Consider the following 23817-nt stretch of genomic DNA (forward strand, 5'->3'; position numbering starts at 1 on the left):
GTTCGAGAAACCAAGATGGGTTCCTGCAGAGAAGATGAAGCTTCCCATTCCACACAACCCATCGCTATTGTGGGGATGTCGATGAGACTACCTGGAGGAATCAAAACATCGGAGCAATTCTGGGAAATGCTCATTCAGAAGAAAGACGGCCATGGCCCAGTTCCCCCGAGCCGTTACGATGTAGACAAGTACTACAGTGCAACTCCTAAGAAGGGCACGGTCTATACGAGAAATGGGTATTTTCTCGAAGATGATTTGGCAGCCTTTGATGCAGCATTCTTCTCTCTCACGAAAAGTGAAGTGTCACAAATGGACCCACAGCAGCGAATGCTCTGCGAAGTGGTGTGGGAATGTTTTGAGAACGCCGGTCAAAAGGGTTGGCGCGGCCAGAATATCGGATGTTATGTAGGTGTGTTTGGAGAAGACTGGTTGGAAATCTCAAGAAAGGACCCCCAGGATGTCGGCAGCTACCATGTCATTGGTACGGGAGACTATGCAATTTCGAATCGCATTTCGTACGAGTATGATCTCAAGGGGCCCAGTATGACCATACGAACTGCCTGCTCCTCTTCTCTTACAGGCCTCCACGAGGCCTGTCGGGCCTTGCGCCAAGGTGAATGTGTAGGGGCTATTGTGGCAGGGACGAATCTTATCATGGCCCCAACTACTACTGTCGGAATGTGTGAGGTTGGCGTGCTATCCCGCGATGGAAAATGTAAGACGTTTGATGTTGCAGCCGATGGCTACGGGCGAGGCGAGGCCATCAATGCGATCTACGTCAAAATGTTGGACGACGCAATTAGAGACGGGGACCCTATTCGTGGAGTTATTCGTGCCACGGTTATCAACTCAGATGGACGAACTCCTAACATCACCTACCCCAATGCTACGGCTCAGGAAGAGTTGATTCGTAAAGCATACCAGTCAGCAAATATCAAAGATATCTCAGACACTGGGTTCTTTGAGTGTCACGGCACAGGAACCATTGCAGGGGATACAGTCGAGACTATAGCAATAAGCAAGGCCTTTGATGGAAAGGGCACCACTCTGGGCTCTGTAAGAGTTTCTCGTTTTAAGTTATCGGACTGTATCATGGTTGAACTGACCCTCTTTAAAGGTTAAAGCCAATGTTGGCCACTCGGAAGGAGCTTCTGGTTTGACCAGTGTGATTAAAGTCGTCCTGGCTTTGGAAAAGGGGATCATACCACCGAATCCCCACTTCACAATTCCCAACCCGAAGAGTAAGTGCTTTTTGGAAAAGAATGTTGGGTACATATATTGACAAATTAGTCCCTTTCGACGAAGCGCACCTGCACGTCCCAACCGAACCTATCCCATGGCCACAAGGAAAAAGGCTACGTGCCAGTGTCAATAGCTTCGGCATTGGTGGATCAAATGCTCATGTAGGCGTAGACCAGTGTGAGAAGAGCGACTATCGCTTACTTGAAATATGGAACAGGCGATTATCGAGGCCGCAGCCGCGGCTCCCATCCAGGAATCAACCCGGTGTGAGGGCCAGTATCGAGTAATTCCGTTCTCGGCTAATAGCAAAGAATCTTTGCAACGATCTATCGATGCGAATACTCAATATATGGCCAGGAATCCTGATCTGATAAAGGACGTAGGTCATACTCTGGGTGTTTGTCGAGAAGTTCTCAAATATCGAGCCTACAACATAAGCGGACCCAATGATCATCAGCAGATGTCACAAACATCCCGGTTGACATGTTTGAAAACGAATCTAGCCTTTGTGTTTACTGGCCAAGGAGCACAATGGCCTGGTATGGGCCGAGAATTGATGGCTTTAAAACCATTTCGCGAGACCATATTCACGATGTCACGCATATTAGAGGAGCTTGACGACTGTGTAGCATGGTCTCTTGCTGGTAAGTGGCATATATAGAGGTAAACCAAAGTCAGATAATTGACCAACAACATGAGCAGGAATGATGATGACAGACCTCACCGCAGCCGAAATGGAAAGTCCGGAACTTTCCCAGCCATTGTGCACTGCGCTACAAATTGGCTTGGTTGAGGTGTTGCGTGGTTGGAATATCCATCCGAGTGCAGTGGTCGGTCATTCAAGTGGCGAGATTGCAGCCGCATACACGGCCGGAGCTATAACCGCGGAGCAAGCTATCAAGATTGCCTATTTCCGTGGGCAAGTATCCGAATCACTGAAGACTCAAGGAGGCATGGGCGCGGTCGGACTTAGTCGTGATATAGTCACCGACTATTTGGAAGATGGGGTCATGATTGCATGCGAAAACAGTCCACAAAGTGTCACAATCTCTGGTGATAAACCTGTGGTGGCCAAAGTGCTATCACGTATATCAGAAGCCTTCCCCGGGGTCTTTTGCCGACAGCTGCGAGTCAAGGTGGCATATCATTCTCGTCAGACTCCTATGACATCCCAAACTTCAGGTGAATAAGTGCTAACAGTAACTAGATCACATGAAAGAGGTTGGCGAGGCTTACGAGCAGCTCTTGAACTTTGTGGAGGAACAGAACCCGGCAATTCTATTCTACTCCAGTGTGACAGGAAACACGCTTGAAAGTGGACTGGGCGCTAGGTATTGGCGCCAAAACATGGAACTGCCTGTACTTTTTAGCCCTGCGGTCCGGTGCCTTTTAACTCAGATTCCGAAGAGCGAACATACCGTCATGTTAGAAATCGGACCACATGCAGTCCTCTCTGCTCCTTTGAAGCAAATCTTTAGCTCCCAAGGAAACAACTCTGCAGTCTATCTGTCTACATTATCTCGCGGCTCGAATTCTTTGACTAAGATTTACGAAACTGCCGGAGAACTATATCTTCAGGGTGTCAGCGTCGACTTTTTATCAGTTAACGGTCCTGGGAAGGTTCTCACCAATCTCCCGTTGTATTGCTGGCAGCATGACTCGGATCAGCACTGGCGCGAGAGCCGTCTCTCCAAAGCTTGGCGATATCTTGCGTTTCCACGACATGAGATTCTGGGTTCGCGAATTTCGGAGACTGGCGAACTGGGTTTCACCTGGCGTAATGTTCTCTCTCTAGGTGACATGAATTGGTTGCGAGACCATAAGGTGTTTGAAGACACAATTTTCCCTAGCACAGCTTATATTGCGGCGGTAGGAGAGGCAATTCGTCAATTGACAGGAGAAAGCGACTACACCATTCGGCGATTACTGGTTAGGACACCAATTATTCTGAAGCAAGACACAACTACGGAGATCATAACTTCATTGAACGTGATACCGTTGACAGAGTACCAAGACTCAGCGTGGTACAGCTTTTGTATCTCGGCGTTCAACGGTAATTCCTGGATTAAGCACTGCACAGGTCAAGTGAAATCCGGAAGGGACCAAAGCCTCGTACCTGTGATCAACTCTCATACGCGCGAGGTGTCATCGCATAATTGGTACCAAGGTCTGAACAACCTTGGGCTGGACTACGGACCGACTTTTGAACGCCTGGCTGATATCAAGGCCGACCCGTTGGTCAACACTGCGTCGGCAAATGTGCCTTACTCAGAGGAGCTGCACCAAACGCACTACTCGCTGCATCCAACAACTGCCGATTGTGCTCTTCAGCTATTATCTGTTGCAGCATGTCGAGGACTCCGCCGCAAATTGAATCGGTTGGTGGTGCCGGTCAGTATAGAACACGTCTACGTTGACGAACTAGCGTCTACAGTTCATCTTCAAGCCTTTGCCGAAGAACTCGAGAATAAGAAACTGAAGGGCAGCGTCATGGGAGTCATCCATGGCAGTGTAGTATTCGCTTTCAGTGGCTGTGTGTTAGCGCCCCTAACAGGTGAAACCAGCGACATGGACGAAATCGGAACGCTGAATATTTCTCGCCTAGAGTGGGCTACTCGCCTAGAGGACATTCCTGGGTCTGACCTCATATACAGTACCACACATGGGACATCTCTCATTTCATCCTGTGAAGAGCTAGTGGTTCTTTGCATGCTTGAGACGTTGCACGAGGTGGACTCTCAATCATTGAAACCCCAGTCACCCTACCTGCAACAGTATGTTGCGTGGCTTCGAAAGCAGGTCCATTCAATGAAGAATGGGTCTTACAATCTGGTTTTCAAGTCCCAAAGATGGGCTATGCTTGATTCAAAGAACAGAAAAGTCTTGATACAGGAACTGATAGACGACCCAGACAGGTCAAGGTGCGCCCCTGTAGACGCGCTCGTCCTTCGTGTCTATCAAAATATTAGGGAGCTTTGCCACGGCTCGGTTTCTGGAATAGATTTGCTGTACCAAGAGGATGGTCTAAAGAATTTCTACGACGTGATAGCCAACTTGGATTTATCTTGTCTGTTCTCCACGCTTGGGCACGAAAATCCTTCCCTTCGAGTGCTGGAGATTGGTGCAGGCACCGGAGGTACCACGGCGCTTGCCTTGAATGGTCTCACCATGAGCGATGGACCTCGTTTATACTCGCGATACTGCTATAGCGATATATCGGCGGGCTTTTTCCCTGCTGCTCGAGAACGTTTCCGCCGGTTTCATGGGATAGACTTCGCGATATTGGACATCAGCCAGGATCCCCTGGACCAGGGATTTGAAGCGCAGGAGTTTGACCTAGTCGTCGCAGCGAATGTGAGATTTCTCAGCACCCTATAGTTAGAGCGAAAGAGAGCTAACGAGACCTCAGGTACTTCACGCCACACCGGAACTTGGCAAGGCTTTACGCCACGTTCGGAAGCTACTCGCCCCAGGTGGCCGGCTTGTGCTGCAGGAGCTGTGTCCCACCGTCAGATTTATTAATTTTGTCATGGTAGGCCTCACTCAACTGGTTCTGTTTCCTGTCGACTGATGATGTGTGATGCGTTGGTGACAGGGTGTCCTCCCAGGATGGTGGATTGGTGGCAAGGACTCCCGCGAAGAAGAGCCGTTTGTTTCTCCTAAAAGGTGGAATATGGAGCTCCAGAAGAGCGGATTTACGGGAATGGATAAGTTAGTATATGACAACGAACCGCCGTATGCTACCAATGCAACGATAGTTGCAACGGTGCGTGACGACAGCTCCCAGCCAAGTGTTGTGACTCTGCTGTGTTCTTCAATTGCTAACGAACATGTTCGAGCTGTGGAGCGACATTTCACTACACATGGTCATACAGTTCATCTATGCTCTTTGCAAAGCTTGTCACATCACAAAGGAGATGTCGTTTCTCTTCTGGACATTGAAGGCCCATTTTTTGATAAAGTATCTGAGCCGGACCTCATCGCTTTCCAAAAGCTTGTTTCCGGCTCCAAATCAACCGGAATCTTATGGGTGACAAGGTCAGCGCAGCTCAAGTGCGCCGATCCTCGATTTGCTCTCGTCCTAGGCTTAGCTCGCACTATTCGTTCCGAGCTTGCGGTTGAAATGGGTACCGTTGAACTCGAACACTTCGATCAAGCATCTTGGACGGCATTGGAATTGATCTATCGCAAGTTCCAGGCCAGAGACAGGACTGATAGTACAAACACCGATTTTGAATTCGTGCATCAGGACGGTAAAATTCTTACTCCCCGCTACAAACGGTGCACACCAGAAGAAATCCTCACTCTACGATCTGGTAGTGAATTTTCAGATGCTGTCGGGCTTCGCATTGAGTCATTTGGTCACTTGGATAGTCTTGCTTGGGTGCCGCTTGACAGACCTGTCCACTTGCAAGGCGACCAGATAGAAATCATTGTTCACCATGTGGGCTTAAACTTCAAGGTAAGTCAGTCTGGGAAGATTTGTCTCTAGATGATGGCTTATTGCTGATATATTGCAGGATCTGCTATGCGCTCAGGGAATACTGGATGCACGAAAGGACGGGCTGGGCTTAGAAGGCTCCGGCGTCGTGAATAGAGTCGGTCCACACTCGTCTCTTATTCCAGGACAACGAGTTATGTTCATGAGCCCCGGCTCATTCGCGTCCAGGATAGTGACCTCGTCACTTCTCTGTGCCGCCATTCCGGACGAACTCGGCTTCGAGGATGCAGCCACCATGCCGTGTGTGTATACCACTGCCATCCACTCTCTAACGACCATTGGGAATCTCAGAAAGGGACAGGTGAGTGGATATAATCTTCATTCTTCCTCGAGCTTAGAGTTTGTACTGGTATTGACAACTGGCGGCGTAGACTGTTCTGATACATTCAGCTTGTGGCGGCGTAGGGCTTGCCGCTATTATGATCAGCCGAATGATCGGGGCTGAAATTTACACGACTGTAGGTAGTGAAACCAAGATCAAGTATCTTCAAGACCGGTTCAGTATTCCGCGCAATCATATTTTCAATTCGCGGGAACCCTCATTTTACGAAGACGTGATGCGGGAAACTGACGGCCGGGGTGTTGATCTGGTGCTGAACTCACTTTCCGGCGAACTCTTACACGCTTCGTGGAAATGCGTTGCGCGATTTGGCAAAATGGTTGAAATCGGAAAACGTGACATTGTTGGTCATGGTAGCTTGAGCCTAGCTCCCATGGTCCAAAATCGCTCCTTGATCAGCGTTGACTTGGCGGAAATTCTCGAGTATCAGCCTCAAGAATGCCAAAGGTGAGCTGCAGATTCTGCCTACAGAGCAACTGGATCGACGATTGCTGACCCGAATAGACTTCTCGAACAGTGTATCGATTTGGTCCGACAGGGGAGCATTCAGCCAATTCGCCCCATTCGCGCGTTAGACGCAACCGAGGTCAAGCAGGCGTTCCGCTACATGCAGGGCGGCCAACACATGGGTAAAATAGTTGTAAGTATGTCCGACAAACCCTGTCCAACTCGCAAGATACCTGCCGAAATCTCGTTCTCGTCCACCCATACATATCTGCTGGTGGGAGGTTTAGGGGGAATAGGTCGTGCCATCTCGCAGTGGATGGTGGAACAGGGGGCCCGCAAGCTGGTGTATCTTTCCCGTTCGGCTAGCTCAACTTCCTCGGTCCGCGAAGCCTTATTCCGAGAGTTACGGCTGCAAGGATGTGAGGTCACTGTGATACAAGGCGATGTGTCCGACCTTCGGGATGTCCAGAGCGCTGTCCAGCAATGCAGGGCTCCCATCGCCGGTATATTCCAGATGTCAATGGTTTTGGAGGTACAAGAATCCCTGCACCAAACGAAACTGACCATCTCATACTGACATTCTTCCAAGGATCGGGCGTTCCTCGGTATGAACCATGTCGAGTGGGCCAATGTTCTTTTGCCCAAAGTTCAAGGAAGCTGGAATCTTCATCAGGCCACGGAGGGCGAGCCCTTGGACTTTTTCGTTTCTTTTAGCTCCATCTCCGGGATTATCGGCCAGCCAGGCCAGGCGAACTATGCCGCTGCCAACACGTTTCTGGATTCGTTTGCGAAGTACCGGCGATCACTTGGCCTTCCAGCATCAGTCATCGACCTAGGGGTCGTCACTGATATTGGCTATGTCTCAGAAAGCGGCCGGATGGCACAGCGCGGACTCGCTGTTTGGGCCAGTCAAACCATTCAAGAGCGGGAGGTGATAGAAGCCGTGAAATTAGCGTGTAGCGGCCAAAACGATGTGATAATCGGTCTGGGACCTAGTTCCGCGACCCCATTAGCTCGTCTACCGGGCTTCTTCCAGCGCGACAAACGGATGAGGCTCTTTCACAATGCGCAGGAGGCTCCACGAGCACGCGGCGACGTTGACAACGGACTGAAAACGTTTTTGGGGGATGCCTCTCGAGAGCCGAGTATCCTAGACCACGCTGACAGTTACGCTCTCCTGCGAGATGAATTGGGGACTAAGATTGTTTCCTTCCTCTTCAAGCCCGATGAAGAGATAGATACAGCCAAGTCCCTAGCGGATATGGGAATTGACTCTCTGGTAGTTATTGAAATTCGTAATTGGTGGTGTCAGACGCTGGGGCTGGAGATCAGCGTGATGGAGTTTATGAATGCAGGGAACATCGATGGGTTAGCACACGTCGCTTTGGAAGGATTGAAAGCCAAGTTCCAGTCAAAGCATACGGATATGATGCCTTGAGATGAGTTTCGTATGGAATGTTCGAGGGCATCACAAATGTTCACGACCATGGCCTTGAAGGCATATTTAGGTCATACTGAATATATGTGATAGTGAGCAATGAAGGTTGGTGCGACTCTGCAAAGCTTTACAGGCAGTGACCTCGTGACTTTGCCCTGTCCATAACATACCGATCCAGGGCTTAAATGTCTGTACGGTCTATTTCATAGTCGCCGCTATAATGGTGATCGCTGCTCAGTTATGTTAAAATTAGATATAAGTATGTACTTTTATTAAAACAGTTCACTGATTATCCTCTCTGTTCAAAATCCATGGCCTTGGTGGCAATGAACCCATTCTCGGAGGGTTGGGTGTCAGAGCACATAGTATGTATATTCCCCATCGGACTCCGCATACTGACCACGTTTGTACCGGCCACGAGTATTGTGAGTAAAGAGTAGGTGTCTGTGCACAAGTTACATGTCGCAGGAATATCAATTCTACTTGCCTGAGTCATCTCTTAATACAGAGGACTACACATGGCCGTTTTCCAGGCATGAAGATGTGATTGTTGTCTCGTAGACTGATCCAGATTCACGGACTGGGCTCCCGAGGTTCTTAAGTAGGTAGTAGATAGGTGGGACGGCAACAATCTCCCACGATTGAGAGATCAGGGCTTTATTGTGGGTCGCTTGATGCGAGCTCTGACGAGCATATTTTGAGAGACATGCGCAGCCCCTGAGAGTTTGGGCCATTGTGTGCTGCCCTAATCATATAGCAGAGATCCATAAAACGCAAGGGGGCTCACGGTCGTCGGGCATGGGCAAACAACTGCCGAGAATCTGACAGGGCTGCCAGCAAAAGGCAATTAATAAAACCGATTGTCAAAGTGTTAAGCTAAACCAGTCAGGTCTCGTATAAGGGCGCCAAATATACCACAACAGCCTTACCCTGCCAACGCCAAGGAGGGCTGCGGAAAATTCGAGCTCTTTTACGAGGCTCCAATTGGTGCGTTCGATCATCCACGGCACTAGCTTATCCTCCAGCCTTGGCCCCCATAGCACCCAATTTCAGTCCATGAAGAGGAAGCAGTTAGCCCCGGGATGATCTCGATACAAGCCAACCCTTTTAAGAGGCGAAGGCTGCCCCGTGCAGGATTCTGCCTGAGTGGATAATTTTATAACTTGATCGGCGTCCGCTGTAAGACCGTCCGTCCGTATGTCTTGACCCGGCCAAAAACTTCAGCCATATCTTTCCACATGATGGCTTATCTGCCCCTGCGGACCCTCGTTGGTCTCGTTGCAGCCATCTCTCTCTGCATACCAGCACTATCGCTGGAAGTGTTAGACTCCTCAAAATGTCGCGCAGTATGCGGCGATAGGAAAAACACTCTCACAGGCGACCTTGTCTGCCAGGATTCCTTATTTAACACGTCTGCAAATGGCCTCACAATGAAAAGCTGCTTGCTCTGCGAAAGCACCGGCACGACATATGTAAACAATCATTCGAGCGATATCTGGACTTTCCTCTGTATGTACCTTTTGACTAAATCTCTCTTCCCTTCTTCCCATATATCAAACCCCACATACCACACCCCATCTACATCCCAAGACCTAAAGCTAACCACACACTATAGTCATCCAAAAATACACTCTCCAAACCTGCCTCTACGACCGCACTTCCGAAACCTCCATCTCCGGCTGTGAAGACGAGTGTCTCCCGCTGCGCTCCAAGTTCACAGACCTCTGGTACAAACCCAATTACACAGAGACGCTCTACGAATATTGTGACGATGTGTTCACGCAATACGCCAGTGGCTGCGCCACCTGTCTACGGTCTAAATCCGGGTCCGTGATTCTGGGCAATTTCATGGATACCATGGATTCGGCGTGTGAGCTGAAACCAAATGCCTCCGCGGGGGAGATCGTTACGCTTCGCCGGCCACTCTTCGATATGTCGACTGCTACGTCTAATACCAGTGCGACGAGTAGTGCGTCGGCATCGGCGTCGGCGACAGGGAGTAATGGGGGTAATAGCGACACCAGTTCCTCGGGGTTGTCGACGGGGGCTAAGGCCGGTATTGGAGTTGGTGCGGGCGTGGGTGGGTTGATGATTTTGGGTGCGGCGGCTTGGTTGCTGCTTGCGAGGAGACGAAGGGATGCACAGGGAGGGGCCCATCAGTATGAACCGCCGTTGGAGCAGGGGCCTGTGTCGGAGGTTTCGTACGGTGCTGGCACACCTGTTGTCGAACAGGTTGTCAAGCCCCCTGGGGAATTGGCCGCTGTGGAACCGGCGAAGGCTGAGTTGGATGGTGGTGGAAATGGAGGGGCTAGGAGAGGCGATAATGCAGTGGAGCTGCCTTGATGAATGTATGGGCGTGGTATATGGATTGTACCGTTTAATGATTATCGACTACATAATTGCGCTTCGGTGCATGAGTGCATCCTATAGACGTGAGTAAAGTGAGATTGAAACTTTCTTCTGTCATGACAAGGTGTTTCATGGTGAACGAAAAGAGCATTAAGGACGTACATACACTCGGCAACAAATCTGGGTGGATATCTCAAAGCACAGATGATTAGCAATACAAGTGCTATATTTGTCTATGCTATAACACTTGGCTCCCGGATAAGTGCAGTTCATGAATAGCCCTCGACTAGGGACCTCAACTCAAAGCAGAAAGTGTCCAATAGGTTCATAGTTCGTGGAAGTAGCACCGAGTCAAGATTACCTGATTGACTACATTGTCGTCATATAAGCTATTATAAGGTTTATCAGGCGTGCAGAGAAAAAAGACCCACTGTCACTGTCGCCACGACGGTCATCTGTTGTGTAGTCATATGCTCGTCATAACTAGGGACAAGGCTTTAGTCCCACTGAATAGAGTTAGTTTCTGCTGTCTGTATAAGGTCGTCTACTAACTTCTGGCGTCAGGATAGATGCCTTGGGGTGAGGTATGTGGTGGGGAATGTCTATACCAGCAAACGGCGGAGGGAGTAATATAGCTGTTATACTCAGAACGGGTTGAACTTACCTTGAACAGGAGTAAAAATATTATATACATACATCGAATAGATATTATTATTGTATACAAAGCACCCAGATCAATCCTGATGTACATTCCTTTCAGTTATGTGCATACATCTCCTCTCTCGACTGCCACAGTCAAAAACTCAGGTTCGTACCCAGATAACCCTGCGTACATGTGCCATATTCAATGGCTAGGTATGATTCCTGGCACCTATAAAGGCAGCCAGGGATATAAAATAAAAGCAAGGGGTCTCGGGGTGAGATAGTATGATTGGCGAACCTTTGTTGGTTAAGTGGAGAAACGCGGCGCACGGATGATGCCACTCATACTCCACGCGGAAGCCCAAATTCCTCATGCCATTAGTAACTTCCATTGCATGTTCAGGACAGGAATTCCCCTGTTGGCCTCGTAGGATGACACACAAGCTCCCTACTCGGATGACGACGGATCTACAGACTCCCGCGGAAAACGAGATAATTAAGCATTGTACTACACCCAGAACCATGTTTCAGCTACAGCATAAGCCATTTATAAATAAATCGCAAGGAGGCTCTGAACCAGAGAGTGAGAAGGAATACCAACATCATAACAGAGGATTGGATAAGGCTGTGCTGTTCCGCAATAACATCGGGATAATTCTGCTCATTCGAGAATGGATCAACGTCGTATTCTACCCAACCAATGACACCAGAAGAGCCCCCAACGCCAAGAAAAGGTTTGAGAAATACCGTATCCTGATTGGGCCCGTCGTGAATAGACACTTTATGCTGCGCCTCAGCCGTGGAAGTGGAGAATCTGCGTCTCAACCCTGAAACCCTGACTCGTCGCAGGGCCGCTGGTCGTGGAGCCAACTGTTATTCTAGTTTCTCACTATGAACTAAATAAAATAACCCACTCCAGCCCAATGAAAGTCACAAGATGATCGACAGATATTACGAGTTCGCAATCCCAATCTCACTTCCAGCCCGCCGTGGCCGATTTTTCACGTCAACAACCACCCCCCCGGGCCTTATCCTATGCATACATAATGACCTGGCTCTCATCACAGACGGCGAGGATCCTCCTCGGACTTCTAGCCGTCGCATACCTTTTCACGCCCGTATATTCTCTAGCCACGATTCCCAAGTCGAAATGCATCAAAAACTGCGGAACCACCCCGAAAACGACCGCCGATGACCTCGTCTGTCCCGATTCAGCCTATAACAACACCGAGAAAGGGAGGACCGTGAAAGATTGTCTGCTATGTCAAAGTACCGGGACGGCATATATAAACGATGAGAGGAATGACATCTACACCTTTCTAGGTACGTGGGCGCACATGGTCACCCTGTCCGCGCTTTTTGAAGTGCCTCTCAACCTCATCTAACCTATGGTTGACATGGACAATAGCTACTCAGAAATACACCGTCCAGACCTGCCTTTTCGACCGCAATGGCTCTATATCAGGCTGCCAGAATGAATGTATCCCCCTGCAAAACGTCTACAAAACCAACTGGTACAGCGGCAGCAATTTCACCCCGATTTATACGTATTGCGACGACGCCGGGTTCAAGCAGTATGCCGATCAATGTGAATCGTGTTTACGGGGTAGGAATGGGACTTATATTCTCGCGAATTGTGAGTTTACCTTCTGTGCAGGACTTTGACATATACAGGCGATCTAACAATGGCTTAATAATGTAGTCATCGACAACATGGTCTCGGCGTGTACGAATAAGCCGAATGCCTCCGAAGGCGAGATTGTCACCCTCCGTCAACCCATCTTCCAGGTTCCTGCGTCGGAAGCCGTGCCCGACGAGAGCAATTCTTCTTCAAGCGGTTTGTCAACGGGTGCGAAAGCTGGTATCGGTGTTGGTGTTGGAGTTGGTGGACTCATGATAGTGGGGGCTTTGGTCTGGTTTTTCTGGATCAGGAGGAGGTCGAAGAGGGTCGACGCTCATCAGTATGAGCGGCCCTGGCAGCAGGAGAATCCAGATGCATCTGCGCTGTCTCCTGATCCGCGGAGTGGACCGCCCAGTGAGATGCCCGCGGACGCGGTTGTGAAGGGGCCAACAGAGCTAGAAGGGGAAGATAATACAAAGGCAAAGGTGGGGGGAGGCAATGAAGGCGAGTATGGCAAGGATAAGAAAGAGACACCATCCGAGCCCGTGGAATTACCGTAATGAATAATAAGACACTGTTGGGACGGAATGGGGGTTGCATCTGTATATATGGATTACGACTTGACATTGTCTATGCATCGGCCTTTGAGACCAGGTTTAAGCGGCTAATATAGACCATACTGACAGCATAGCTGCAAAAGATACACATCGAACAGATTTTGATTGAAGAATACTACTACAAGTCAAGGATAGGGTTACATATCTTTTGTCCAACCTCTTCGACCTAGTGATCATGTTTTAGATGCTCCATATCAAAAGAATTGCTCATTCCAGGAATACTGTACACTGGAATGCCTGAATTATTGGTGATAAAGCCCACCGCGTTATTATGGCCAACGTGGGAACATTGTGAGTACGCCATAACTAGCCAAACCAATGCCCACAGTAGCAGCTAGAGAGTCGACTTTGTGGGTGGCAGCTCCCCCGCCGTCGCCACAATTTTGATATGCTCATCCGCGTTCTGGAGGAGCGTTTTGAAGCCCTTGTCCACAAGGTCTTCCAACGCAATACGCCGTGTTATCATGCGCTCCACTCCTGCAAACCTGCCTATGATATAGTCAGTCCAGCTGGTCATAGCACATGCTTGACATTCATACCTTCAACAAATGCAGCCACCGTGGCCTTGAAATCCGCATTATCGTATGCCAGGAAGGCCTTGTATGTCAATTCCTTGAACATAAAGTACCCAACTGGCAGGGAGATCTGCACCATCGATCAGCGGGATAAAACACGATGGAATATGACGCCAAGAAAGACATACTGGAGCTTTCGGCACCGCCAGATTGATGTATAGACCATGGAACCGGAGGCCGTCAGATGCGGCTTCCAGTCCTTGCTGGGATCCAGCGCAGTCGAAGACCATCCCTACGCCACTTCCATTCGTGAGGGTCTTACACTCCGAGCCAACATTGACCTCCATCGGGTCAAATGTAGCCTGCACCAGGTCTTGGAGAAACTCTCTACGGCGACGGGCTGTCTCAGAGACATAGATCGTGTCTGCGCCCCATGCCCTTAACACGAAAACTGTAGCTACACCAACTGGGCCACCACCTACGACTAAAACGGGCAGGCCCTTGAAGTCCTGGACGCCTGAGCACCTAACTCCGTGCCAGGCGACAGCCAATGGCTCGATAAGAGTCGCTGTAGCCATGTCGGTATTATCAGGGATCGGATGCAGCATAGCCGGCGGCACGGCGACTTTCTCAGAGAAGCCACCCCCTCCTCCGGAGAGGCCTAGGAAGCCCAAGGATTGGCAGCAATTCGTGACAGACGAGGTACATGCCGTGCAGGATGAACAATAGAACCGAGGATCGATGATGACTGCCTGACCAGGAGAAAGTGAAGACGTCGATGGCGCTTGGATAATGCGTCCAGAGACCTCGTGGCCAAGCGTTACGGGGAGAATATCACCAGTTAGAGGGTGTGGACCAGCGTGGGGTATTGCCATTGGTCCTTGGAAGTTGTTAGTTCTACATAGATATTCTATTAAGATGGTCCCTTACTTACCGTGGATATATTCGTTGAGGTCGCTCCCACATATTCCGCACCACTCTACTTGAACTAGGGCCTTTTCATCTGACGCTTCAGGGGCATTGACCTCTTCGATCCGGATGTCTCCGGCTGCGTAGAATCGTGCTGCTTTCATCTTGGCTGATTGTGCTTCAACTGTATTTCTTACAATCAAGCGGTCTTGATGATAGGATATTGGAAGTTATATGTAGACGGTCCACACCGGCATATGCGTATGGATGATACTGACTAGGGTTATTTGATTTCAAGGATAACTGCAACCAAGCTAACCCAAAATGTATCTCGGCCCTCGGCCACAAATAACACAAGCATGGCTTTGGTCATTTTTGGCTAATCGGATAGCCGAATCCCAGATCCTATGCGGAGGCGCCTTGACTGACAAAGCGGTCCTGACATAGTCTGCTGCGGGAATGACACAAATGTAAGTACTCTTGGATTATCTTTACGACGTGAGACAAATTATTATAGCTTCAATTAATAAATAGATGGCTGAACAGTCTTCCTACCGTCTAATAAGGATTGCTAGAATTATAGAGAAAAGTCAAGTCAATATTCTTAACTGAATGAAGGTATACAATGAACGCTGATAGATATTATTTCCATGGTGCCCTGAGCAGACTAGCATTCCACTATGCCAGAAAGGCAACCTACATAGCCTCAGGATTTATAGTATGCCCTGGGAACATTATCATAATATGGAACGACCACCATCCCAGGCTCATCAGTTTGGCCCACCATAGCGACAGTAATAGGATGAGTAGGCTTATCATCACGACCAGCTCGATGCAAGTCGGGCCGTTTTGATTCACCAATCCTGCTAGCGCAGGAGCCACATCGCTGATTGTCTGTATCTTCACACTACTATTTCCCAGTGCCTTCGCCACAAGACTGTAATCCGTGACAGGGCTCAGGTGACTCACAGGACGGGTAGGAGTCTTGGTACCATAGATCAAATCCTGTCCATTCGAGCTCATTCCCCAACAGTAGTTATTGACTACAATCGTCATAATATTCAGATTGTGTCGTTTGTAAGTATCCAGATCCATAAAATGGAATCCCGCGGATCCGTCTCCGTGCAGATTAATGACCGTCCGATCAGGACATGCCACAGCTGCTCCGAGGGCGTATCCAAACCCGTTACCTAAGAACCCAAGGCTCCCGGACGACTTTACTATTGCATTGGGCGAGCAATGGGATATCACATTCGATGCCCAAAGCGGCGCTTCGCCGCCATCAAGGATGACGATGCTTTCCTTTGGAACTGAGCTTAAGACATGCTTCAGTGCGTGGTATGGATGGAGACGTCCTGATGGCTGGACCTCTGCTTCTTGCTCATAAGGCGACGCCAGACCTTTAACACTGAGGATATTATTCACCCATTGGGTGTCCACTGAGCCCTGGAAAGGGGTGCTATCATAATGACGGTTCAATGCAGCAGCGAACTGAGTAACATCACTAATAGCTCCGAGGTCGACCGGAAGTGTCCTGCCAATTTCCGCACCATCAACGTCTACTTGGACCAGCTTGCAGTCTTTCTCGGGTATAATCGCACCCGATCGACCACCAAGGAACATTCCGGTTCTGGCACCGAGGAGCAAGATGAGATCAGGCTGCTGGATACCAAGGCGCGGTAGAAGGGCAAGGATGCCGCTGGGCCCTGCATTGAAAGAGAACTGCGAGGGAATGAAGGATATCTTGCACTTCATCGTGTCGAAAATTGGAATGCCGCATGTTTCCGATAGCTTCATGAGACTCTCTCCTGCCTTGTACACGTTTGCACGGTCAGCACAAATCCACAGTTTGTAGGAATGGCTTTGTACCTCTTTGGAATTGCCTCCTGTTCCAAGTATGATCAAAGGCCTTTTTGCAGCGTTCAATAATTCAACTGTCCCGTCAATTGCAGCGGTGTGTGGGCCAGGTCCATATGGGAAGGGTGAAGAAACCGACCCCCACGATATCAGAGGTTTATGTACAGGCGTGAATAATACATCAATCGGGAAGTCAAGAAGCACAGGGCCTATCTCCAGTAAGTTTCTGAATTATAAAATTACTTAGGTTCAACACCGTTGAGAAAACCTACCGGGCGCTCCAGAAGTTGCGACTCCGATAGCATGCTTAACGATTCGCGGAGTATCCTCAGGGTTCGTCATCCGGTAGGCAAACTTCGTCAGCGGACGAGAAACAACGACCTGGTCAATTATGCCTTGAAGTGAATTGTTCTCCAGATCGCGAGTTGGAGGCGAGGACGTTATGCAGAGAATCGGTGACCGATCGGCCAGAGCTGTCGCCAGACCAGGGATACCATTGGAGAAGCTTTTGAATCAGGTCAGTTCGCGTCAGTTAAAGGGCAACCGGGGGATTGAGGCACACACCCGCTGTTGGCTGTAATGAAGCAAACACCAATCTTTTTGGAGAATTTGGCGTAGCTTTCGGCTGCCTGGACAGCAACTGTCTCGTGTCGGGTATCGATCAACCGGATTTGAGAAGCTTCACAACCCTGGAGAAATGCATCAAGATGCCCGCCATGTAGACCAAAGGCTACCTCCACTCCGAGGTGTTTGAGTGTCTGCGCGAGGAGATCACCGCCATTGAGCTCCTCTCCGTAGTCTTTCAGCGGAAACCCAGCCATTTTGTCGGACACTATTTGTAGAATATATCCAAGGCACTTGCGTTGAATGGGAAATAATGCAAAGGTATGACCTCTCTGTTCAAGTATAAGTAGTTATTCCCATCCCTCGGGATATCTTCGGCGTATACCCGAGGCAGGAATGACAATGCGGAGATAGAAGAAGAAGAAGCTGACTACGTCAAGCTGACTTCGCAAGACTGACAAAGTGCAGCTGACACAAGGAATACCGATGATGCAATCATTGGCAGGTGCGCTAGATGCAGGCATGCTCACAGTGGATACTGCGGAGAAGTGACTAAGTTACCTTAAGTCGAAGTTCAGAGTATGTAATATTGCTATCGTCTTCAGAATTAAGATTCGTCATATTCACGTCGACTACGTCTTTAACAGCCGCTATGGCATGCAGCCGCAGCACAATTCCATCAAGTCAATAGCCAGCAACAGCCCCCGCTTCAATAAACCCATTTGGATCCAGAGGACTCATGAGTACACTTGTCGAGGCCTGCAAGCGCCCTTCCAGTGACGACATTGGTCCATTCGCAACAAGCATCTTGAGTGCTGGGTTCGAACGAAACTGCCATGATTTTAAGTCGTAATAAACGTTGTTGAATTCGACCGAAAACTGGAACTTGCCTTTCTCTTCGTTGTACTTGAAGGCATCTCGAACCAGGTATGGCCAACTTAGCTGGATTTCTGTCGCATAATGCGCCGCTGCTGCTTCGGGAGTGTGGGAGGTTTCGGAGGCGATTAAATGGTCGCGGAGGTTTGGCCTATCTCTGATCAATACGCAATGTTGAATAATGTCCGTATCTTCTAGTCCTTACCACACGAAAAAGTCGACAATACAGGCATGAGCAACAAGGGTTTGCATGGTGCTGATGTTACACACTGCTTTAGCTTCATATTGACGCAGGATGGCTGGTACGTACGTGGGGAACATGAATGACGGAATCTGGCCGGTGGAGTGCTCTGGGGATCCTCTTTTCGACTACTCAAGGTTACAAGAGGTACACAAATAATTACTTGTTGCGACCCACCATCAGCATGGATCGCATTAGGCGCAAGATGGCCAGGCGCTCCACGGGGCCAGTGCGGTGAAATAGTCCTTGGTCTAGAGCTCTGAGAAAGTTCCAGCCATGGTCGAGTGGCCTATTCTCTTTAACAGCATTCCACCCATGTAAGATAGCCCGAATGGCCAAGTCATCGTCATCATCGGCGGAAGTTGTCAGTGGGCCAGCACTGAGCACGTGAACTATGGACTCATTAACTACCTGGAAGTAGTTCACTTGCCCATCTCCACAGGCCAGATTGCCATATGGTGAATGCAAAGTCTTTATCCTATGGTCGTTGTGGAATTGACTGCCACGGCTCGTACTGGGAGAGATATCTCTTTCCTCGAATATGGATTCCAACTGTATTTTGCGATCATTGAGTCCTTGTGCCGTTTTATCCTGGCTAGCTATCTCTGGGGAATCTTTATGCACGGTCTCGGCGATAGCAGGTGATATGGATGAGGCCGCGCCAAGGGCAGTGCGTAGGGCCTCGTTGGCTTGCCGTATCGCCCTTTTAATTTGCTCAATCTCCAACTGCTTTTCTTGCAGCTTTTGTAGTAGACTCTGTTCAGAGCCCTTCTGGGACGCTTTGGTAAGCTCCTCAACAGTGGTCTCGAGATGACTGATATACGCCTTGACACGTTCTCGGTGGTTCCGCTGGGCTCTGCGGTCCGTAATACGTTTCCGATCAACCTTAGCAGTTGCCCGTTGATTACCGGATGTACTCATGGTGTATGTGGCTCGAATGAATTCAACTGCTCCAGTAGCTAGAGAAGCGTGGAGGTAGTTATCGATGATCCTTCTCCGCACTTCATCCTGTCACGTGGAATCCGGGGTGAGGGGGCGTGGGGCCTTAAGATCATCTCAATTAATGGCGTATATATTCAGTTGCTCCAGGAGTGGGGAACAAGAGTATAATAGTGGAGATATTGAAGTGGCCCAACAATGCCTTCCGGCGGTGCCGATGCGCCATCTGCGTCACTAGACGAGTACGTTTCACCCATATATACTCGGCATCCTTCTGATCTCCCTAATACTTGCTGTAGCCGAATGGCTTTTCTTAGGCATCTATATGAAAGTGGCGAGATAAACCGAAGCTCCGATGACGGTAGAAGTCGACATGCACCGCTCAGCGTGGTAGAAGACCATCAAAGACCAGCCACAGTCGACTTTCTTGTTCAGGTGCCCACGTCTGTCATGAGTGTATCGCGGCTGGTAGCGCTCGAAGGGGACGTGCTTCCGTCTTGTTTCCACATTTCGAGACCTTGAATGCAGGTTACTCATACATACTCGGCATATCCACACTTCATATGCTAGATCTTGGGAATTGGCTCTCTGGTGGGTAGTGGGAAAGCAGAGCTTGCGGGGTCAGGACTACGAAAGAGCGCTGCCATGTTGCAGGACTATGGAGGCCCCGACAGCTGAGACTCAGGGAACTCGGTGCTCCTTTGTCCTTGTCTGCGTGTAGTGGTAATCAGCGCTTGAGCGGTTTTGCTCTCTCACAGCGGTGTTATTGCTGGTCCATGATGCAGGCACCAAGGCATCAAATTTCGCGCGGGACGAGCCGAACCGATGACCAGATTGGGCGTTGCGATTGCTACATCTTCAGCCCTAATTTAGCAATAGTTTTCGCTCACTTTGGGTCAGATGGGGAAGAAGGATGAAGTGGTATCCATAAAACAGACTAATCGATTCCTATGAGTTGCTGGTCCTCAAGGTCAGGTGACTGGCTCAGGAGAAGGAACACTGAAAATTTCTCTCGCCTTTTCATCACTAGCGTAGGCCGACATCATGGCTCATGGACTCTTCCAGCTCAGCAGCGGCCTCTACACCGGGGTCGCTGTCCTCCTACTCCTCGCCTGGACGTTAACAGCACTTGCTTTCACGGCACTCAACGTACTCAACAGTAATAGCTCCTACCTCGAAATCATCGCGTCGAGCAGTCTCCTTACCTTTCTCTTCTGCCGTCTTCTCGTTGCCTCGAGTGAGTCGAGTCCATCAACTCGCCAAGATGATACTATTGCTCGATTGGTTGCCTCTGCAGACCATGGATCGCGTCGGGGCGCCGTCGTTCTTTTTGGGTTGTGCTGCACATGGCTATACGAGCTGCTTAACCAGGCGGTGTTGTTATTTTTTATGACTGTCTTTGGGAGTGTCATGGCTACCGCTATATACAATGATGCATTCACGGATGACGTGGTGGATGTCGACGAGAGTACAACGGCTTTGTCAGTCGAGATGGACAAATTTGAAGAGATGGCTGGCTTTAATCCGACGCAGATGTTTAAGTTGATTCCACCACGGCTGTTGGTTTATTTTGTCGCACTGGTTTGGTTGAACTTTCTGAGCTTGGGGGCTTATGTGCTGGGCCATGCAGCGGTGTCGCTGAAGAAGTTGCTGAGCTCGTCGGTAACTGTTGGGAGGGCCGGTACGGCTGGCGAGAAGGAAGTGGCTGCTAAACAGTAGAAATTGTTTATGGCAATTATACGCCATTACTGTCGTCTTCCCGTATAAGGAGTTAAATATAGAATCTTCAAATTAACAACATTCAATTGCACACTAACAACATTCAACTATGACATGCCTAACTACGTCCCATTGCTTGAGCGTCCCTCCATTTTCTGGAAGACTTCCTCCTCAGTAACAGGGATCCCAATTATATCTTTTGCCGCACTGAGGAGCCCTCCCTCCGCCTTGTCAATCTCCTTATATTTGCCCTCCCAACTGTAGATTAGATGACCATTCCTCTCCGAGTCAGTAAAAAGAAGCACCACGCTTCTCGCCACAACCTCCGGGCCTTGCGCAATCACGCCCAACGACGCAAGGAAATCAGCAGAAACAAGACCACTTACCGTCCACGACGGTGCAATAGCGTTCACCCTGACACTTGGGGGCAGTCGACCGACCAAGCCACGCATCAGGCCCAAGACACCATGCTTAGCCGTGGCGTAGTCAAGGCCGCCAAAGGGCTGGAATGACGACGCCGAAGCCGTGAGGACAATACTTCCAGGGATTACCCCGGCATTCTGGCCTGCGAACTTCCTAAAATAATGAACAGCCAATCTGGTCGTGTATATCACCCCATTCAAGTTGACGTTGAGGACCTGCATGTCTGGGGGCGCGGGCTCGCCGTTTTCATCGAGCGATTCATCCAGAAAATCCGTCCGTGGGCCAATACCGGCGTTGGCGAAGACGTGGTCTATTCGCCCGAATGCTTCTACAGCTTGGCTGAACAGGTTTCGCAGGCTGTCCCATGAGGTGGTGTCTGCCGTTACGAACTTCAGGTTCTTGATGCCCGACAAGTCATCTGGAGCGGGGTTGAGGTCTCCGATGACAACTTTTGCTCCTAGCTGGAGGCATAATTCCGCTGTCGCTCTACCGATGCCCGAGGAACCGCCTATCAAGGTTTATGAGTCTTGCTGCAAGTATGACTTTGGAATAAGCGAACCTGTAATCAAAATGACTTTGTCTTTAATGGTTACTAACGCTTCGTCGGGAATCTGTAGACTAGCCATTGCAATAGGCAGTATTTGACTCGAGTAGCTATGTCAAAATACGTGGAGGTTTCAGCTGCCAGGCCAAACACACTCTCTTTATATTTAGGTAAAAGTGTTTGTCCTGCCAACAGTCGACTTTTTTTCGGTTCAGCCTTCTCAATCCAGCGTTGTCAGTTTGGCTGTGATGTGTCAGTTCAGCTTGGTCAGTTCCGATGATTTTATCCAAGCATGGCCTGCTTAGTAACTACAGCAGAAAGTTATTTTGTATTCTGGCTAGGTAAATAATCTCTTACTTAACTTGGAAGTAGTTGCTTTTGGCGCCAGATGCTGTGTGCCAGGCCGCTCTGCGACCTATGTTTCAGGTCACTGGCTACACAGTGCCCTCTGATCGGAAGATTCTAAAGCTCCCAGCCAGGGAATTATCTGACTAACGTAATATAGGTGGATGTTGTTTTTATGCATTTATTTCTGAATATCTATCTCACGTAGATCTCCAGCTGGCGTACTCTATTGTTGACTGGCGTGTTCCCCGGTTATTGTTGGATCTTTACTTCCTGTGGCACTTGATCCCAAACTATATTGAGTATACTCACGTTAGCTCCTCTATTAGTATATCTACTCCAGAGCTAGTCCAGCTCCAAGCTAGTGTACTGCCACAAATTTTCAATCATCCAGAGTATTACTACAAAAATCAAGTTCCATAGCACACAGGATCCAATGGAACCCTCCAAACCGGTTGGATTCCTAAATCACCACGTTACTCTAAAATAGCCATCATTCTCCCTGCCTACACATGTTTCCAAAGTATCCAGCCCGTTCCCACTTTGCAGCAACTCAAGCGAATCCACGTACTCCTGGCTCCAGGCCTCTTCCAGCCTCGTCGGATTGCAACCGAACAGCCTCTTGACCACGGTGCCCTTCATCTTCTTATGACCTCCAAGACCCCGCTCCGCGACATCCAAAAGCCCCGCCATGAGTTTATCAGCGACCTCTTGAAGCCCCACCATGCGGATCTCCTTGTCCTTGGGCGTATCCTCACGAGGCAGAGCACCTGCCTCAAAAGCAGTGTCCAGACACTTCTGCATAATCTGGTTAATAAGCACCGTTGTTCTTCCTATTTTAATAATTGAGCATGATACATGGGATGTCATTAGAAATTGTAAAACCATCGTAGGTAAGTGAATGGTCAAGAGGAGACTCGGACATATATGCAATGAGCTCATATATAACTAGGTCAGAGTACTAAAATGCAACCACACCAAACATTTGATCCTGATCAGAAGTGAAATTGCGATCGAAATAAGTATTTACTTTCGAAGACTATTTTATTTCTAAAACCAATGACCAATCTTACCGCACGACAGGGAATCTAGGGCCGGAAATATACTATCCCACACGGCATGCAGGATATCGGCAAGGTTACCGACGGCCAACTTCATCAACGACTGACCTAAACTCCGTCTATAAAGCAAAATGGCCATAATCCAAGATAAATAAGGAAGAAAGAAGCCAAATATGTACGTAATGTGTCTAATCAATCAACCAAACAAACAATCGATTATCTTATCGTCCCCCACAACCTGCCCAGAATAGACATAGCTGAAGATCCGTCGGAGCAAAGATAACGGACAACCTCCGATATCTCATCTGCGGGGACGAACAGCTTCCCCTCAGACTTAGCACGATAGACTATAGCCCAGCTGCAAGATAATAATGACTAGGAAGAGATCCTGACAAGTACTCCGAATTGGAGAAGGAGGGGTACGTGTACATGCTTGTCTTATGGCCCGGCGACACTCGCTATATAAATAGCCTACATCTACCGACATCCCTATATATATACTTTACGCTACACTTAAGTATTCTACACCAACACACACACTATATAGTGTCACTCACTTCACCACCAATCACATACAAGCCAACTAAAAAGAAAAGAAAACCAACCACAATGCCCGACATCCCCCTG

General features: G+C 49.2%; 8 protein-coding genes across 8 annotated transcripts; 4 read left to right on the top strand and 4 right to left on the bottom strand.

The window, feature by feature from the left end:
• Positions 1–15: 15 nt before the first annotated feature.
• Positions 16–7968, top strand: ANOM_008035 (uncharacterized protein; the record flags this gene model as incomplete). Its single annotated transcript, XM_015553291.1, has 12 exons — positions 16–1056; positions 1118–1241; positions 1291–1403; positions 1460–1886; positions 1945–2394; positions 2450–4596; positions 4652–4774; positions 4838–5704; positions 5763–6044; positions 6115–6530; positions 6588–7062; positions 7120–7968. The coding sequence occupies 12 exons, from the start codon at positions 16–18 to the stop codon at positions 7966–7968; spliced, it is 7314 nt and encodes a 2437-aa protein (XP_015404366.1).
• A 1241-nt stretch (positions 7969–9209) lies between these two features.
• ANOM_008036 (uncharacterized protein) lies at positions 9210–10311 on the top strand (the record flags this gene model as incomplete). The annotated part of the gene is made up of 2 exons (XM_015553292.1): positions 9210–9477; positions 9584–10311. 2 exons carry the CDS (start codon positions 9210–9212, stop codon positions 10309–10311), a joined length of 996 nt encoding a protein of 331 aa, XP_015404363.1.
• Positions 10312–12005: 1694 nt separating this feature from the next.
• ANOM_008037 (uncharacterized protein) lies at positions 12006–13140 on the top strand (the record flags this gene model as incomplete). Its single annotated transcript, XM_015553293.1, has 3 exons — positions 12006–12282; positions 12368–12595; positions 12662–13140. The coding sequence occupies 3 exons, from the start codon at positions 12006–12008 to the stop codon at positions 13138–13140; spliced, it is 984 nt and encodes a 327-aa protein (XP_015404364.1).
• A 391-nt stretch (positions 13141–13531) lies between these two features.
• On the bottom strand, positions 13532–14785 carry ANOM_008038 (2,3-butanediol dehydrogenase; the record flags this gene model as incomplete). Its single annotated transcript, XM_015553294.1, has 4 exons — positions 13532–13686; positions 13737–13842; positions 13901–14592; positions 14647–14785. 4 exons carry the CDS (start codon positions 14783–14785, stop codon positions 13532–13534), a joined length of 1092 nt encoding a protein of 363 aa, XP_015404357.1.
• A 532-nt stretch (positions 14786–15317) lies between these two features.
• Positions 15318–17299, bottom strand: ANOM_008039 (thiamine pyrophosphate-binding protein; the record flags this gene model as incomplete). The annotated part of the gene is made up of 3 exons (XM_015553295.1): positions 15318–16687; positions 16751–16983; positions 17043–17299. The coding sequence occupies 3 exons, from the start codon at positions 17297–17299 to the stop codon at positions 15318–15320; spliced, it is 1860 nt and encodes a 619-aa protein (XP_015404358.1).
• Positions 17300–17726: 427 nt separating this feature from the next.
• Positions 17727–19080, bottom strand: ANOM_008040 (uncharacterized protein; the record flags this gene model as incomplete). The annotated part of the gene is made up of 3 exons (XM_015553296.1): positions 17727–18069; positions 18124–18287; positions 18337–19080. The coding sequence occupies 3 exons, from the start codon at positions 19078–19080 to the stop codon at positions 17727–17729; spliced, it is 1251 nt and encodes a 416-aa protein (XP_015404371.1).
• A 1062-nt stretch (positions 19081–20142) lies between these two features.
• On the top strand, positions 20143–20817 carry ANOM_008041 (uncharacterized protein; the record flags this gene model as incomplete). Its single annotated transcript, XM_015553297.1, has 1 exon — positions 20143–20817. One exon carries the CDS (start codon positions 20143–20145, stop codon positions 20815–20817), a length of 675 nt encoding a protein of 224 aa, XP_015404370.1.
• Positions 20818–20939: 122 nt separating this feature from the next.
• On the bottom strand, positions 20940–21866 carry ANOM_008042 (short-chain dehydrogenase; the record flags this gene model as incomplete). Its single annotated transcript, XM_015553298.1, has 2 exons — positions 20940–21748; positions 21800–21866. 2 exons carry the CDS (start codon positions 21864–21866, stop codon positions 20940–20942), a joined length of 876 nt encoding a protein of 291 aa, XP_015404369.1.
• Positions 21867–23817: the final 1951 nt, after the last annotated feature.

The sequence above is a fragment of the Aspergillus nomiae genome (genome assembly GCF_001204775.2).
Source record: "Aspergillus nomiae NRRL 13137 chromosome Unknown contig00268, whole genome shotgun sequence".
In the NCBI taxonomy this organism is placed as follows: domain Eukaryota; kingdom Fungi; phylum Ascomycota; class Eurotiomycetes; order Eurotiales; family Aspergillaceae; genus Aspergillus; species Aspergillus nomiae.